General features: G+C 49.4%; 1 protein-coding gene across 2 annotated transcripts in view; it reads right to left on the bottom strand.

The window, feature by feature from the left end:
- Positions 1-16,184, bottom strand: part of LanB2 (laminin subunit gamma-1) — a 255,938-nt gene that overhangs the window by 120,668 nt on the left and 119,086 nt on the right. For both annotated transcript variants that reach the window (XM_075678403.1, XM_075678402.1), the window contains exon 3: positions 3,678-3,808. In XM_075678403.1, coding sequence (XP_075534518.1) covers positions 3,678-3,808 — 131 coding nt within the window. The remainder of the gene's footprint in view (positions 1-3,677; positions 3,809-16,184) is intronic.

Below are 16,184 nucleotides of genomic sequence, written 5' to 3'. Positions count from 1 at the left end.
GCTCTGCTAGAACCACTCGCCTCGCTTATACCCTCGATAACATCATGAGCGTCTTCGTCATCGGAGCCCGTTAACATACCAGCGGCGTCTCCCGTAGACGCTGCTGGTCATTTTTGCTCAATTAAAGGAGCCGCGGTGACTTATTGCCTGCTCAACGATGGTTTTCGTATAAGGAGAGCAATGTTTATTGATAGAAACAGTTATCACCCGGGAGGGCTCCCTAATCCGGGTCTGTCTTCGACTGCCCTCTTGTGTCCCCGACTGCGAGCCTAGCCTCCGAGTCTTCGTTTGCTTGCAGCTTCCGCTGCATTTCGCTGTCTTCATGCCACGGCGATTCCAGGAGCCCCAGCGTGTCGGGTACCTTGCAGACTGGTGTCGGGCGGTATCGTTCCGTGGGCTTTGTCCGAAGATGGCGCTTTCTTCCCTGCTGTAGCGTCGGCCTCTTCTGCCGCAGGTTCCGGCTGACGCGGGCGTGCGTTCCGCGGGAGCGAGGCGTCCTTTTTCGGATCTTGAGCGCGTCAGCCGAAAGGGTGCACAAATATAATAATTCGCTGGAAGCTCACTTTTTTTTTACACGTACTTCATCCTTTTAAGGGGTACAGTGGGACAAACAAGCGCCCTTTATGCATCGATAAGGGTGCTAAAATGTTTAGCATGCACGGAGGCGCCGAAGAACTGGGGCCTAATTAACAAAGCGTTTCTTTCGTAAGTGATCCTTGTCTTCGCTAATGATATATCCAACACCAAACTTGGCTGGCAGCAGCTCTTAAGAACAGCGTGGCGAGGTAGATTTCCGCAATGCGACTGCGGTGTCCTCGGAAAGTTTCATGTCCCTTCTTGAATTTTATTCAAGTGCAACTTTTATCTGGTTCGAAAATAAGCTTTTTATTCAGAAAAATAGTGTGTGTATTGGTTCATGTGTGGCGCCGGCTCTTTGTAATATTTTTTTTATCGTTTGTCGACTGCGCTCTTAAGAGTGCTTTAAATAATGACTCGGTTCAAATTTTTAGATATGTTGACGATTTTCTTGTTGTGATAAAACATACTAACAACGAATGCTCTGTTAGGTAGCTGACATTTTAACTCTGTTCAATGACAATGGCATATGTTTATCTTTCACGCATGAGCTATCTAGGGACGGTAAACTCCAGTTTTTAGATTTGCAGCTATCCTTAGAAACAGGTCACGCCTGTTGGATGTACTCGCCACGTGCACGTAAGAAACTTTTACCCTACGCGTCTGCGCACTCAAAGATTGTGAAACGCGCCATTGCTTTGATATGTCTAGAATCTTCGTTAACGAAATCTTGCCACCACTCTGCGAACCTGAGTTTCATTGCACAGTTAAATAGGCTACAGGCTGCTGGTTACCCAAGTGTGGTGGTGACGTCAGTCTCGGAGGTATTGCTTCAGAAACTGAAAGGAAAGCGGCAAAAAAGTAACTGTATTGCACAAAAGAAGATGCCTGATGTTGTACCGTATTGCCACAGAGTGGCTCACAATCTAAAGAATGTCGCCACCAGATACCAAATTCCGGTAGAGTTTACTGCTCCTCAGAAACTCAATGTTGTGCAGTCATATTTCTAAAACAACTAAAAAACCAGATTGTGAAAAACCGCCGTGGTTGCTCAGTGGCTATGGTGTTGGGCTGCTGAGCACGAGGTCGCGAGATCGATTCACGGCCACGGCGGTTGCATTTCGATGGGGGCGAAAACACCCGTGTACTTAGATTTAGGTGGACGTTAAAGAACCCCAGGTGGTCAAAATTGCCGGAGTCCTCCACTACGGCGTGCCTCATAATCAGAAAGTGGTTTTGGCACGTAACACCCCATAATTTTAATTTTTTTAGATTGTGAAAAGAACCACGCGAAGTTTGTCGTTTGTAGCGTCGGAGAGGTATAGAAGATTCCGTTGTCCTGCGACAAAGTGTATGTAGGGCAGTCAGGCCCTTGTGTTAACGAGCGCCTTAGAGAGGATGAGCGATCCATACCAACAGGCACAGGTTTCCATTTGGCTCAACATTGTAAAATCATCATCATAATCAGCCTGGTTACGCCCGCTGCAGGGCAAAGGCCTCTCCCATACCTCTCCAACTACCCAGGTCATGTGCTAATTGTGGCCATGTCGTCCCTGCAAACTTCTTAATCTCATCCGCCCACCTAGCTTTCTGCCGCCCCCTGCCACGCTTCCCTTGGAATCCAGTGCGTAACCCTTAATGACCATCGGTTATCTTCCCTCCTCATTACATGTCCTGCCCATGCCCCCATTTCTTTTTCTTGATTTCAACTAAGATGTCATTAACTCGCGTTTGTTCCCTCACCCAATCTGCTCTTTTATTTTAACATTACACCCATCATTCTTCTTTCCGTAGCTCGTTGCGTCGTCCTCAATTTAAGTAGAACCCTTTTCGTAAGCTTCCAGGTTTCTGCCCCGTAGGTGAGTACTGGAGTACATTGTAAAATACGCAAGCGCAAAATCATGTTTCGTGATACCACGATTTTGAAAAAAGAGCCGTGATACACCCGCCCGAGAGTTATCGGAAGCATCTTTCATTCAGTCATTGGGGTCACAGTGCATTAGTGTGCCTTCTTTCACCTTCTACAGTGCTGAATATGGTTTTCTGGATTCTGTCGCTTGAGTGCGCTCTTGTGAACGAATGTTGGTGGTTCCTGCACAAGGGGGGTGCTCACTGCGCGTGTTCCTCTGCTGTCTGTAAAGGAGTACTGAGGCAATAAAATGATGTCAGCGCCTTGTCGTCTTTCGTGTGTCCGTTGTTTTGTGCTATTATGGATTCGCACCAACTAGCCCGCCAACGCATTGTGCTGAACTATAGTTCTAGCGTAAGTGCTCTTTTGTTAATGCGGGTCCTGGTTGCAAGCCCTCTGGCGACATCGAACAGCGCGAGCATTCGCGCACAACACGGAACCGACTTCGCGTCCGCCCTTCGTCTTCGGTGCCGTTGTGACTGGCCAGCATTCTCCGTACAACAGTAGACGGCTCGGAAACATACGCGTCGGTCAATCGTAGTAGCGAGCTTATAACAAAGACCCAATGACAAACAGTTTTACGCGCCAGCAACTTAACAGTTACAGCGTGATCAGTGGGAACTCATGCATTTTCCTTTCTATACGACTACTGTATACTACTATTGACACGTGTCTTGGTGTCATTGGTTTCCCAGTGAGAGCTGTGCATCGACAAATTTTATGATCAACCACAAAGCCGTCAGTCCAAATGCGAAAAACACCCGCAGGCTTAGATTTAGGTGCACGTTAAAGAACCCCAGCTGGTCGAAATTATTCCGCAGTCCTCCAGTATACTGCGTGCCTCATAATCAGATCGCGGTTGTGGCACGTAAAACCCCACGATTTAATTTATCTTAATTTTTAGCCCTTGTGAGTATTCGGCTCCCCAAAAGAGGGAGTTGGATTTTTTTTTAATAGAGTGTACTTTTGACTTTTCAAAAAGTGCTCCAGTTATGCGCGGGCGATGCTTTCCTCGTACAAATGGATTCGCCTGTGTTTTCATCCGCCCTCGTAGGCGGCTTCATGGGAGCGCCCGAAATGTTTTTATAGCCTCCTCGGTCTCCCATTCTATCTGCTGACCACGCGTGCAAGTGGGACAAGAAGGGGTCAAAGCGAAGGGACGTCACAAAGTCTCCTCGGCAGCGGACCTCACCTTCCTCCGACGGCCAAGTCAGCGATGGCGTAGTAGTAGGAGCGCAGCACCTGCTTGTCGCCGAAGATCTCGTCGCCGAACGTGTTGAGCCGTGTGAGCACGATGCGGATGTCGGTGGCTGTTACCCATTCCTGCCGACAAAGAAGAACAGCAATGCTTGCGCTTGAACAACGCTCCAACACTTTCGGCCACACAGGACAACAACAACTTTCGGTTGTCGACGGCACATTCTATAGGCGGCCGGCGGATTTTTTTGCCACTATATACTAAACTAGGCGAAACCCAAGAGACCCGTAAATTTGATTTTGAAGTGATTACGCAACGTGCAATTTTGTCTCGTGTGACAAAATACAATATGACGTTTTCGGTCACCCTTTTCACGCCCGTAGGAAAATGAAAACAAAACATGAGGTCGCATACGCCAAGCATTTTTGATCAACAAGTGTCCCATTGTGCGAAAAATCTGGCGTCTGTCGTCTGGACAAGCGAAAAACGACGCCCACATTCTCACTGGCTGCGACGCCGCGTCGTGAGGGCGCCTCGACGGAGCGCGCGAACGTAAACACTTGCTGCCTCGTCGGAGTGTTGAGCGTGCACGCTCTGAGCCGCCAAGCCACAGCGGAGGGCCGGCGATTTTCACGTTTTAGTTATACGTTTAGCGTAGCGGAGCGGAACCTTTCGTAGTTGCAGCGCGCTCTGGCCAAATTCAGGGTAATGAAAGCAAATAAAAACACCCATTGATCACGTTTATAAAGTAAAATATATATATATACATATATATATATATATATATATATATATATATATATATATATATATCTTATTTGTCCATGAACCATCTAGACGTGCGTTTGTAATGCGTTACTGGTCCATTTTATCCAGTGGAAAATAAAACACCATCTTGGGGAACGCCAGGCGATAGCCAGCGGGCTTGCTTTCGGCGTCCTTTCGTATCAACGACGCCGACGCCAACGTGCTGCACAGCGCGCTCGGGGCGGACCGTGTTTGTCGCTCCGCTTGCACCTAAGCGGAGGGCGCATGCGCACTTCCGCAGCGGGGCCTAAAAACGCCAAACACTAGCGCGCCAAGTGTTGCGGGACGGGAGAGGGCATCACCGCGACTCCACGTGACCCTCGCTCTCGGAGACATCCGTGCGTTGCTTGTCCGCGCAAACTCTCGCCTGCGTTCTAATTGTGCCTCGGTAATCGCTATAAGGAATTTAATGTATAAGAAAACAGAATCAATTCGAAAGCAAAAAATTGGAGGACGCTTAAGCTTCGCCTTCAAGAGTGGAACGCGACAGCGTTCCCATCGACCCGCCAAGCGGTGTAAGACAAAGCGCTACGGCGCAGGGATCACTTACGAGGCGCCCCGCATCGGACTTTGCGCCCACCTATCACACGGAGAGCGTCGAGCAACGCAGCGTTCTGCGCGGCAACGAAACGTGCGCCTGAGCAAACGGAACGAACCAAAGAACTCGGTGTCTCGGAGGGGGAAGCGATCTACGCCAGCCAAACGTCGTGATCGGCACGGGCAGAGAGATAGACAGATAGCAATCTAAAGAAAGGAACGGCGCTTGATTCTGCAACCCGTGTGGGAGCACGGCGAAGCGTCGCCAGGGGAGAGGGAGTCGGGGCCGCAACGCGCCTGGCACCGGTCCGCGCACAGCACAGCCCCAATGCGCGCATGGCGCGCCACCTGTCGGGGCAGCGCCGTACATTGAGAGGAGGGGTCTTCTGTGTTTGCCGCAAGATGGCTCTGCGTGTGCGGTAAGCGCAGAAGAAATGTAGAGGAAACGTACTTCGCTATTCGTGTAAATGCGACTTCTGTAAGTTACGTGCTCATAATTACCGATATACACCGCAGTATAACATTCTACGGCACGTTTTTAAGGCAACACCGCGTTCACTAAAAGCGCGTTTGTACCGATTTCAAGCATCGAACTCGTGGCTGAGTGGTAGCGTCTCCGTCTCACACTCCGGAGACCCTGGTTCGATTCCCACCCAGCCCATCTTGGAAGTTGCTTTTTATTTATGAAGTGCCTGCCATGATTTATCGCTCACGGCCAACGCCGCGGACGCCGACACCCGACACCGACGCCGACGACACCGGCTTTTCTGCGACACGAGCTCCTTAACGCTATCGCGTTAAAACGTTGGCGGTAGTGAGTTCAGAACCTACGACCCCACGCTCAGAAGAGTGCCTTACCCTCCTGGGCTGAACCAGCGCCTCCTAGATAGCAAACCTGCGCGCTCTGCTTTATGACGTCATACTACTTGGACCGAGATTTCCATGTTCAAGCCCGGCGTTACGAAATCGGTGACGTCAAAATCATCACGGCATACTCGGAAGCGTCGCCATTAAATTCTATGGCAGTCGGGCAAGGTAGCATGACGTCACGGATTGGATAGCACCGGCCTTGTGCTATCTAAAGCCCCTCCATACACGTTTCCGCGGACCAGGTTAAGTACCGCCAACCTGCCCTCCTCCTCCACGCCGCTCTCCCACTCACCCCCTTAGCTTCCGGCGTCAAGCGGAACTTACGTAGCTGCAGCTTCCTGTTCCGAGTGGAAGTGACACTTTGTTTTTTAGCGTTGTTTACTTTCGCGCCGCTGGAGAGGCTTTAATTGCACGAGCTGCGGTTGAAACTGCGAATGCGATTCCATCCAAGAACCACCGCCTACTGTAACCAGCGATCTGCTCGTGTTCGCTGCTTCGCGTCAACCTGCGACGGGTTGTGGCACAAGCGACAACGTACAGTGGAATGTAGTGCCTGGGCGCTTGGAGACCACTGCCGTTTTTCGTGCATTTGGACAAAAGCGACCGCGAACTACTACTTCAGCGGAATACAACAGCTTGTCCCCTTTGCATTCTTCTTATGGTGACTGCCACAGCTCTGCTAAGCACGCGCGGGCGTCTCACCATCGTCTAACAGCAGTCAGAGCGGATATTCCCGCAGCGCAACTACAGGAAGCGGAAACGCCGGAACCGGAAATTTTTAAACCGGAAATGCCGGAACCGGAAATTTTTAAACCGGAAATGCCGGAACCGGAAATACCGGAACCGGATTTGGTGTAAGGGGAAAAGGCGTCGCACAACAAAGGTTGTCGCTACTTAAGAAAGCGGCGCTGGCGCGTAGATGCAGGGGCTTTAGTGCTATCTGGAGGCGCTCGCATGCCCGCCAGGGGTTCGTAACTCGAAGGACCGCTCGGCCTGTGGATGTCAATGCTTCCTCATTCACAATAAAAAGCGCTCAGGTGCGCTCGGATTGTTTCTTTTTTTTTCATAATACTGCTTGTCAGTGGCCAGATGCCGTCGCTAACGTTACGATCCGCCGGCGTCTCTTCATAAGAAGCGCTCGTACGTAAGAACGGCTTTGTGAATACAACCCGTGTTTAAAATATTCTTTTATTCTGTAAAAAAATGGCACACCTTGTTGAGAAAAAATGAAACTCTTGCCTCCTCAAAAGCGCCAAGAACAGCAGGTAGATGATGATAACGTTACGAAAAGGCACGCTTGTCCGATTCCACCAAGCGAAATAACAGAAATTGACCTGCCGCGATGGCTCATCGTTTGTGACAGTTTGGTGGTGACCGCGGGGGCGTTTCGACTGGAGTGGAACGTGCTTGTGCAGTTAGATTGAGGTGAACCTAATACAGTACAGTACAGTGGCAGCCTAATAAAGTACCAACAGCAACCTAATACAGTACCAGTGGCACCCACGACGATAATGGAAGAGAGAATAGTCTAGAATTTGAAATCCCACAAGTAACGCCGGAAGAAGTAAAGAAAGCCTTGGCAGCTATGCAAAGGGAGACGGCAGCTGGGGAGGATCAGGTAACAGCAGATTTGTTGAAAAATGGTGGGTAGATTGTTCTAGAAAAATTGGCCACCCTGTGTACGCAATGCCTCATGACCTCGAGCGTACCGGAATCTTGGAAGAACGCTAACGTAATCCTAATTCATAAGAAAGTGGACGCGAAAGACTTGAAAAATTATAGACCGATGAGCTTACTGTCCGTTGCCTACAAAGTATTTACTAAGGTAATTGCAAACAGAATCAGAAACACCTTCGACTTCCGTTAACCAAAGGACCAGGCAGGATTCCGTAAAGGCTACTCAACAATAGACCACATTCACACTATCAATCAGGTGATAGAGAAATGTGCGGAATATGATTACAAAGACGGTGCCGAATAAAACAACACACGAAGAAGGGAGACACGAGACAATCACGTAGGCGCACTAACAACTCAGTGTTTTATTTCTTGACATAGTAATATATAGCTGCTGTCAAGGATCAAAACAACAAGAATAAACAGGGCAGTCATCTGCATCGCACAAGGAAGCCAAGATACAGAATAACTTCTAAGTGTCGCTATCAAGAACGCCAGTTCCTTTGTGGAAAGGGAAACTGAGGCTTCACTGATACAATCAAGACCACGCTTTTTGATCTCACGTGCTTCCAATATCTCCTTTGTCAGTTGATGATCAGCTCTGTACAGAACACTGGTTCTATCAAAATCTGGGATGCACTTGTGAGCCTTACAATGCGCACTTATATGACCGGAGAGCTGGTTTTCCATCTTATATCTATGCTCATGCAATCTTTCATTCAGACATCTGGCCGTTTGGCCTACATATGACGAACCACACGACAAGGGAACCGAATAAACTACTTTCTTTACACATCCGACATGTCTCTACCCATGTTTTTTTGCGCACACCTGTTTGTTTTCCCGATTTCCCCATCAAACCAAGACGTTTCGGAGCGGAAAATATAACACGAACACCAGCTCGTTTATCTACTTTTTTTGAGATTGTGAGATATGCCGTGAACATATGGAATGATGGCACACCTGGTTCCAGAAGGGCCTGCTCGACCCTGGTTTACAACGCTAGATTGCTTGAGCTGTTTGAGCATTTTTTCCGCAACAGATACGATCACATGGTGAGGATAACTTGCCCCATTGAGGCGGCTGACCTGACAATGAAAACTGCTTTGCAGCCGATGCATGCATGACTTGTTAAGTGCGTTGGTTAAACATGATTGAATGATGCCTCGTTTTATTACTTTTGAATGAGCTGAATGGTAGGAGAGGATGGGTTTGCTCGCCCTTGGCTTGAACTTCCAGCACACAAGACACGATGAAAAAGTGAACTCTAAATCTAAATATCTTAAACAGTTATCAGCCGGAAGCTCGTGGGTCAGGGTTAGAGGATGCAAGGCTGTTTTAAACTCTGACAATACTAATCATGACTGGGTCTCCAATTCTGGACTGTCAAAATCTAAGAACACTAAAAAGTAATCGACAAATCTAAAGATCTGCATAACATTTGTCCCCGATATGCACTGCTTTAACAGGTTGTCTTCTGAAACTAAAAAGATGTCGCTTAAAACACGAACCTATACAGACACCCTCTTTCTGTAGAAAGACGTCATCATTCCATTTTATGTGCGTGGACTTCAGGTATACGGACAGCAGCTCCAAAAAGGAACCTACTGCTATGCCAGAGGCATTCTGGAAAGCAACTGCTCCAAATTTATCGACGCAGTCATTGACGCTTTCCATCAAATCATTTTGTGGTATCGAGTAATACAAGTCTTTTATGTCAACAGAGAAGGCGGATAGCATTTTGTTTTCATTCTGTGCGATGTATTTTACGACGCTTTCAGAATTCTTCACGCGAAACGGGTCGTCAATGGGTAGTCTACTCGAGTAGTTTATTCGGTTCCCTTGTCGTGTGGTTCATATGTAGGCCAAACGGGCTGATGTCTGAATGAAAGATTGCATGAGCATAGATATAAGATGGAAAACCAGCTCTCCGGTCATATAAGTGCGCATTGTAAGGCTCACAAGTGCATCCCAGATTTTGATAGAACCAGTGTTTTGAACAGAGCTGATCATCAACTGACAAGGGAGATAGTGGAAGCGCTTGAGATCAAAAAGCGTGGTGTTGATTGTATCAGTGAAGCCTCAGTTTCTCTTTCGACAAAGGAACTGGCGTATCTTGAGAGCGACACTTAGAAGTTATTCTGTATCTTGGCTTCCATGTGCGATGCAGATGACTGCCCTGTTTATTCTTGCTTCGATCCTTGAAAGCAGCTATATATTACTATGTCAAGAAATAAAACACTCAGTTGTTCGTGCGCCTACGTGCTTGTCTCGTGTCTCCCTTCTTCGTGTGTTGTTTTATTCGGCGCCGTCTTTGTAATCATGCTTAACCAACTAGCCCACCAGCACATGCTCAGAGCGGAATATAACTAACCCTTACATATAGCTTTCATTGATTAAGAGAAAATATTGATTCAGTCGAAACTTCAGCAGTCATGGAAGCATTACGGAATCAGGGTGTAGACGAGCCGTATGCAAAAATACTGAAAGATATCTATAGCGACTTCACAGCCACCGTAGTCCTCCATAAAGAAAGCAACCAAATCCCAATAAAGAAAGGCGTCAGGTAGGGAGGTCCGATCTCTCCAATGCTATTCACAGCGTGTTTACAGGAGCTATTCAGAGACCTGGACTGGGAAGAATTGGGGATAACAGTTAATGGAGAATACCTTAGTAACTTGCGATTCGCTGATGATATTACCTTGCTTAGTAACTCAGGGGACCAATTGCAATGCATGCTCACTGACCTGGAGAGGCAAAGCAGAAGGGTGGGTGTAAAAATTAATTTGCAGGAAACTAAAGTAATGTTTAACAGTCTCGGAAGAGAACAGCAGTTTACGATAGGTAGCGAGGCACTGGAAGTGGTAAGGGAATACATCTACTTGGGACAGGTAGTGATCGCGGATCCCGATCATGACACTGAAATAATCAGAATAATAACAATGGGCTGGGGTGCGTTTGGAAGGCATTCTCAGATCATGAACAGCAGGTTGCCATTATCCCTCAAGAGAAAAGTGTATAACAGCTGCGTCTTACTAGTACTCACGTACGGGGCAGAAACCTGGAGGCTTACGAAAAGGGTTCTACTTAAATTGAGGACGACGCAACGAGCTATGGAAAGAAGAATGATAGGTGTAACGTTAAGGAATAAGAAAAGAGCAGATTGGGTGAGGGAACAAACGCGAGTTAATGACATCTTAGTTGAAATCGAGAAAAAGAAATGGGGACATGGGCAGGACATGTAATGAGGAGGCAAGATAACCGATGGTCGTTAAGGGTTGCGGACTGGATTCCAAGGGAAAGGAAGCGTAGCAGGGGGCGGCAGAAAGTTAGGTGGGCGGATGAGATTAGCAAGTTTGCAGAGACAACATGGCCACAATTAGTACATGACCGGGGTAGCTGCAGAAGTATGGGAGAGGCCTTTGCCCTGCAGTGGGCGTAACCAGGCTGATGACGATAATGATGATGAACCTAAATGGGGCACTAAACAAAAACATCAGTGGTAGAACAGCGTGTTGCACTTCTCAAATTGCCGACAGATTGGGAAGCAGAGCGCACCACAACAGACGAAAGAAAGGGGGCAAAGCCACCTCGATATTCCAGTTCCCCGTGATGTGGCAACTTTTGTCCGCGTTTGGCTGAAGCTAACAATTTATCTATTTCGAGAGGGCTATATTACATTTAGAAATAGATGAAAACTTAGCACGGCAACTGTGAAAGCTTAACACGACAAGGTGAAAAAATTCAGTGAAAGGAAAAATTGTCATCCACCGGACAATTTTCCGTTTGATGAATCTTCCTTCACTTTGCGCGCTTCTACGGAACTGATTTGGCGAAAATTCTGGGAAATCCATGATACTGCATGACGTCACGAGCGTCGCCTTTCAGTCGAAAAAATTCGTGGTATCAAAGTTTGACCCCCAATAACAAGGAAAAAATGAGAATAAATAGGACGAATACGTGCGTTAATGCGCTTTTCGTCGTCAAGAAATGAAGCCATATTTATATTCGCCCCGCTTTACGCTAGCTAAACATGGAGCGTTTTTCTAGACGAATTTCGCACAGCAGAAAACGCCACGGCGGCGTGACGCCCAATGTGAGCTGGGACACATGGAGCGAAAAAGTGGCGGGTGCCGCGTCAGTGTGGTCAGACAAGGCAAAACTGCTTTAGTAAACATGAGATGCACAAATGAAGTTTATAGACATTTGCTCTTTCTTTACAACAACCAAATAAAGCCCCTAAAACATTGTCTAAAGGTGCTTCAGTTGCTTTTAAAAACGTATATTTTGTGCCTGCTTAGCGGAGCGATTGCCTTGGAAATACGCGGTTTGGCCACGCTGTGCGCAATCGCAAAAGACTGACGGGCAGACGTGTCTTTATAATCGAGCCGTACACTATCCCACAATGTGGGACACTTCCGCGCAGATAAGCGTTCAAATCCAAGCGAGCTGCCGTTGAAATCACAAAGTGCCAAGCGCGAAAAGCCGGCGAGGGAGGCCCTTGTGGCCGGCCGCGAAAATCGCGCGCTTGCCGCCGTGCTCCCTGCCATTGGGGCGCCTTTAAGCGCGGCACTCCGAGGCAAGCCAAGCGAGTGACGATCGTTAACGCATGCTGAGCGCGCCGCATTTCCTTTTTTCAACTTTTTCGTAGTCCTTTACTGTTTACTGAACAACTGCTACTAACAGTTGTTAGTAGCCCTGTGTTCCTTCCGTGTGTCCGGCCTGGTTTGCGCTATTCTTTTTTGCTGGACATGTACCAACTCGCCCTCACAGACATTTTACTGACATTCACTAACCTAATCTAACCTTCCGAGAGCCAATAAGAGGACAGAACGGGGAGAAATCGTTTCAGAAATTCTCCCCGCTGCCGGGGGAGTAGACACTGCCTTAAACATAAAACATTGCTCAGACCGTGTATTCATCGTCGGAGTTTCGCTGACTCATTTCTGGATGTGGCGCTGGGTCCACTTGCTGGGGCCCCTTAATAGGTTTAAAATGCAATTACTCTCATAACCCACGAATATTAAAGGGCGGCGCTCTGTCATTCATCGAGGAAACTTCATTTAGATCTCTCTGGCTTTTGCATTTGAAGCGGTAGGTCGCTACGTTTGTACAAGAGATAGACCCATCTTAAAGGGCCTCTCGATCACCAGCCCACATAGCACATTTTACTTATACGCTGGAAGTTGTTACGTGCCCTCTGAGGAGTGTTCTACCGCAAGAATGTTTCAAATTAGTTTATAAATAGCAGAGATTTGAAGTGCCGCGAACCCATGGTTTCCGGAGGCCAGCGTCACCATCAACATAGACACTCTCTCCACTTTCCCCTTCCAGCCTCGGCGAGCGAAATCCTTTCCCCGTGTCTTCCCAAACCGGTCCGGAGGATTGCGAGACGAATACGTCACGGGCCCCGCATTTTTTTTCTTTTTTTTGCGTGCGCCACCGACATAACCGCGATGGTGCACTTCCGGTCTCACGCGCGAGCTCTTGCCTCGTTTCGCGCACCAGACGATTTTGCGTGCTCAGCACGATAACACATGATTAGCGGTATAAGCCACTGCCACAGTCCCGAGCAATGAACCAGACGCGAGAGGATGAAAGAGCATGATCGCAGCGCTCGAACATGGTTGAAAATGATATAACTTCTCTGCGCGCGAGCGTGGGAACAAGCAGACGAAAGGGAAGTACATCTCTAGTTCCGGTGCCAAGTAAAACAAAACACGGAGACATTTCGTTTGCATGCTTTATTCGTAGTAACAGATTAAACAAATCACTGATGCTACCTCAAATAATTATCGAACTCACGTGTCACTGTGAGTGACGTCACAGCACTGCCGCGTACGTAGAAATACGTCGACTCTCCGGCTGGGTGCGTGTCGCCCGGGAGGAGAAGGGACAACGGCGTTTGGTTTTAAATTTAAGCTGTTTCCGCGGCGCGTAGGGATGTAATACTTAGCATACACGGTCGTTAGCGCACATAGTGTGCACTGCGCTTAACAGCTTAATATGGCCAGACTTGACGAGGGCCCTTTAAGGAAGCTTAAGGAAGCCTGCAGTAGTCAGAAAGCAGCCCTCTTTAATATTAAAGTACTATTGATGGAAACTACAAACTGACAGGTATTACTTGGTGATCTCTTCGGGCATTCTGCGGGAAAGACCCCAAGCAACCGAAGGTTGCACTTTATTCCCTCAACTTGACTCTCACGCTAACGGGAAGCTACGCCACTCTCATCGCATGCCTAATTTGACCGCTTTTCACGAATCAGAACAACTGTCGTCCATACTCCCCGTCGATCACCGCTGCTGGGATAATGGGCCACCGAACTAGCGCTGAACTAAATAAGGGAATTCACAGTTTGCGAGGCGGTTCTCCTGCGGAACACTTGCGAGCATCGCTACAGCAAAGCCCTATCGCTTGTCGCATTACCAACTCCGTCTTATACGCAATTGCACCTCGCATCTGTCGGTGGATACCGTCGTGCGTGGGAATAGCCGTCAATGGGGGGGGGGGGAGAGGTCGCGCGATCGAGTGGAACCTCGGACGAGCGCGGCATTTGCCCAGAAGGTTCCTGCCAACCCGATGACGCTCGATCCGCCGCCACTTCGTGTAACAAGCATGTGACGGCCCCTCGGGCATAATCTTCGTTGCCCCGCCAGGCTCGGTGGCCTGCCAGGCTCGGTAGGCAATGTTCGTCCCCGCACCCAATAAACACCGACGAGCACAGCTGCTCGGCGGTCACTGTTCATCACCACCACGTTGCGGAGCGTCTGTCTAACGGCTAGTGCCTCGAGCCCTCCTTCGTTCACAAACACGGGCGGATCGTGACAAGTTTCATGTTGCCATTCCTCCACGGGTTCTCGAGAGCATGGTTTACCTCGCTGCCTTGGAGATTTCTTACTGAAGCTTCGCGTATAGGGTGTGTCGTGGAGGCGGAACGGTTGCAATGGCAGCTGGCGGGCATTCAGTGCTCCCTGTGCTTCTCGGGGGCCAACAGAAACACTGAGTCATTTCGTAGTTCACACGTTGGACTGTCCCTCCTTGAGTACGCAGCGCTCTGTATTTAAGCGCAGACCGCTGCGTACTCTTTGCAGAGACTACCAGTCACTCGGCTTATCGCGTGCTGCATGCAGTGGACGACATTTCATGTCAAGTTTCGACCAGTTTCGAAGGCGACAAATCTATACTCCCGATTATGGCCTACCATTTTGCTCCAATTTGGCGCTAATTTATATGGACCATCTGCCGGACGTTAAGTGCCGTCCGGTGAATGTGCGACGCATGTTTTGATTTTGCGTTAGTCCTGTGCATTGTCCCCATCGCAAGGAGGAAGAAGAAGAAGCTCGAGGCGCGCAGATGTGCTTTGCATCGGCTCCGTGATTTCGAATTTTCCAAGCGCCCAAAATCTCCTGGTACCACTGGTATCAGCGGAATATTTGTAAACATCAAGGGGATTCAACGGAGCCGAACTTCGGTGAGCCGCAGTTTGAAAACCAACGAGAGCCCTATTCGTTCGGCCACGCCGACGGTAGGGTTAGCCCTACCGCCGAACGCTGGCGCGCGGGAGCTCGGAGACCCGCAAGCAGCCACCGTGTCTACGGTGAGCTGTGGGGGCGACCCAGCCCGGAACGCTACGATCGCGGGAAACCCAGGCACCATTGCCCACCAACCCACCGACACCGAAACCATGGAAGTTGTATCCGAAAGCCACCCGAGACCCCTGCCTGACGAGGCCCGGGCCGTCTCCCGTCCTCTCGGAGCAGCTCCACAATCAAGAATCCCAGTGGCAAACGGTCGTTTCCCTCCATCGGAAACGCCGTCTGCAAAAACAACAATCCACTGGTGAGCAAGACTCAGTCGGGCAAACCCCGCCATCGAAAACCACACCGTTAGGGCTAGCTCTAACCCAGGCGCCAGCCGCCGCCGCGAAAGCCACGTCGCAAGCTACCTGCGAAGAGCGCGGAGCCGGAACACCCATTTCTGAAGACGCGGCTGCAAGGAACAGGCCTCGCCGACGCGCGCCTCCACTCCCGCGCACTGACATGAAAATCATTCCCCGCCCGACCCTGGGCCTCATCATTCGAAAACATCAGACCCGCCAAGTGGCCAAGGCGATCGTCCAAGCCACCGGAGGTGCGCCGACCTGCAAAGGGGATGACTTCATCGTCCGCCTGCGACACGGCTCGAACATCATCATCGTGAGCACCCCTCACGAGGCCCACGGCGGCCACCCTCATGAAAATTATAAGCCTCACCTTTCACGGACGATCACATCCTGTGAAGGTGTATCTATCAACACCCGAGGGCCTGCTTAAAGGTGCCGTACACGGCATCGACGCAGGCACCGGCGAAGAAGAGCTTATGGCAAATCTTGGGGTCCGCACACATGGAGTCCGCATCGTGCGGGCCCGTATGCTCGGACAATCTCAGACAGCCTACTCCACTCCGAGGAACCCCAGGTGCCTAGATTTGTATACTATTACGGAGGGGAGATGCCTTGCCGAGACTACCAGCCGACAAGGCAGTTCTGCTCCATCTGTAGAATCCCCGGACACCGACCAGACGTCTGCCCCAACCCAACGGTTCGTGCGTGCAACGTTTGCAACAACATT

Source organism: Dermacentor variabilis, unplaced genomic scaffold, assembly GCF_050947875.1.
Source record: "Dermacentor variabilis isolate Ectoservices unplaced genomic scaffold, ASM5094787v1 scaffold_19, whole genome shotgun sequence".
Taxonomy (NCBI): domain Eukaryota; kingdom Metazoa; phylum Arthropoda; class Arachnida; order Ixodida; family Ixodidae; genus Dermacentor; species Dermacentor variabilis.
Note: the sequence above shows the minus strand (reverse complement) of the source record. Positions and strands in the feature narration are given on the sequence as shown.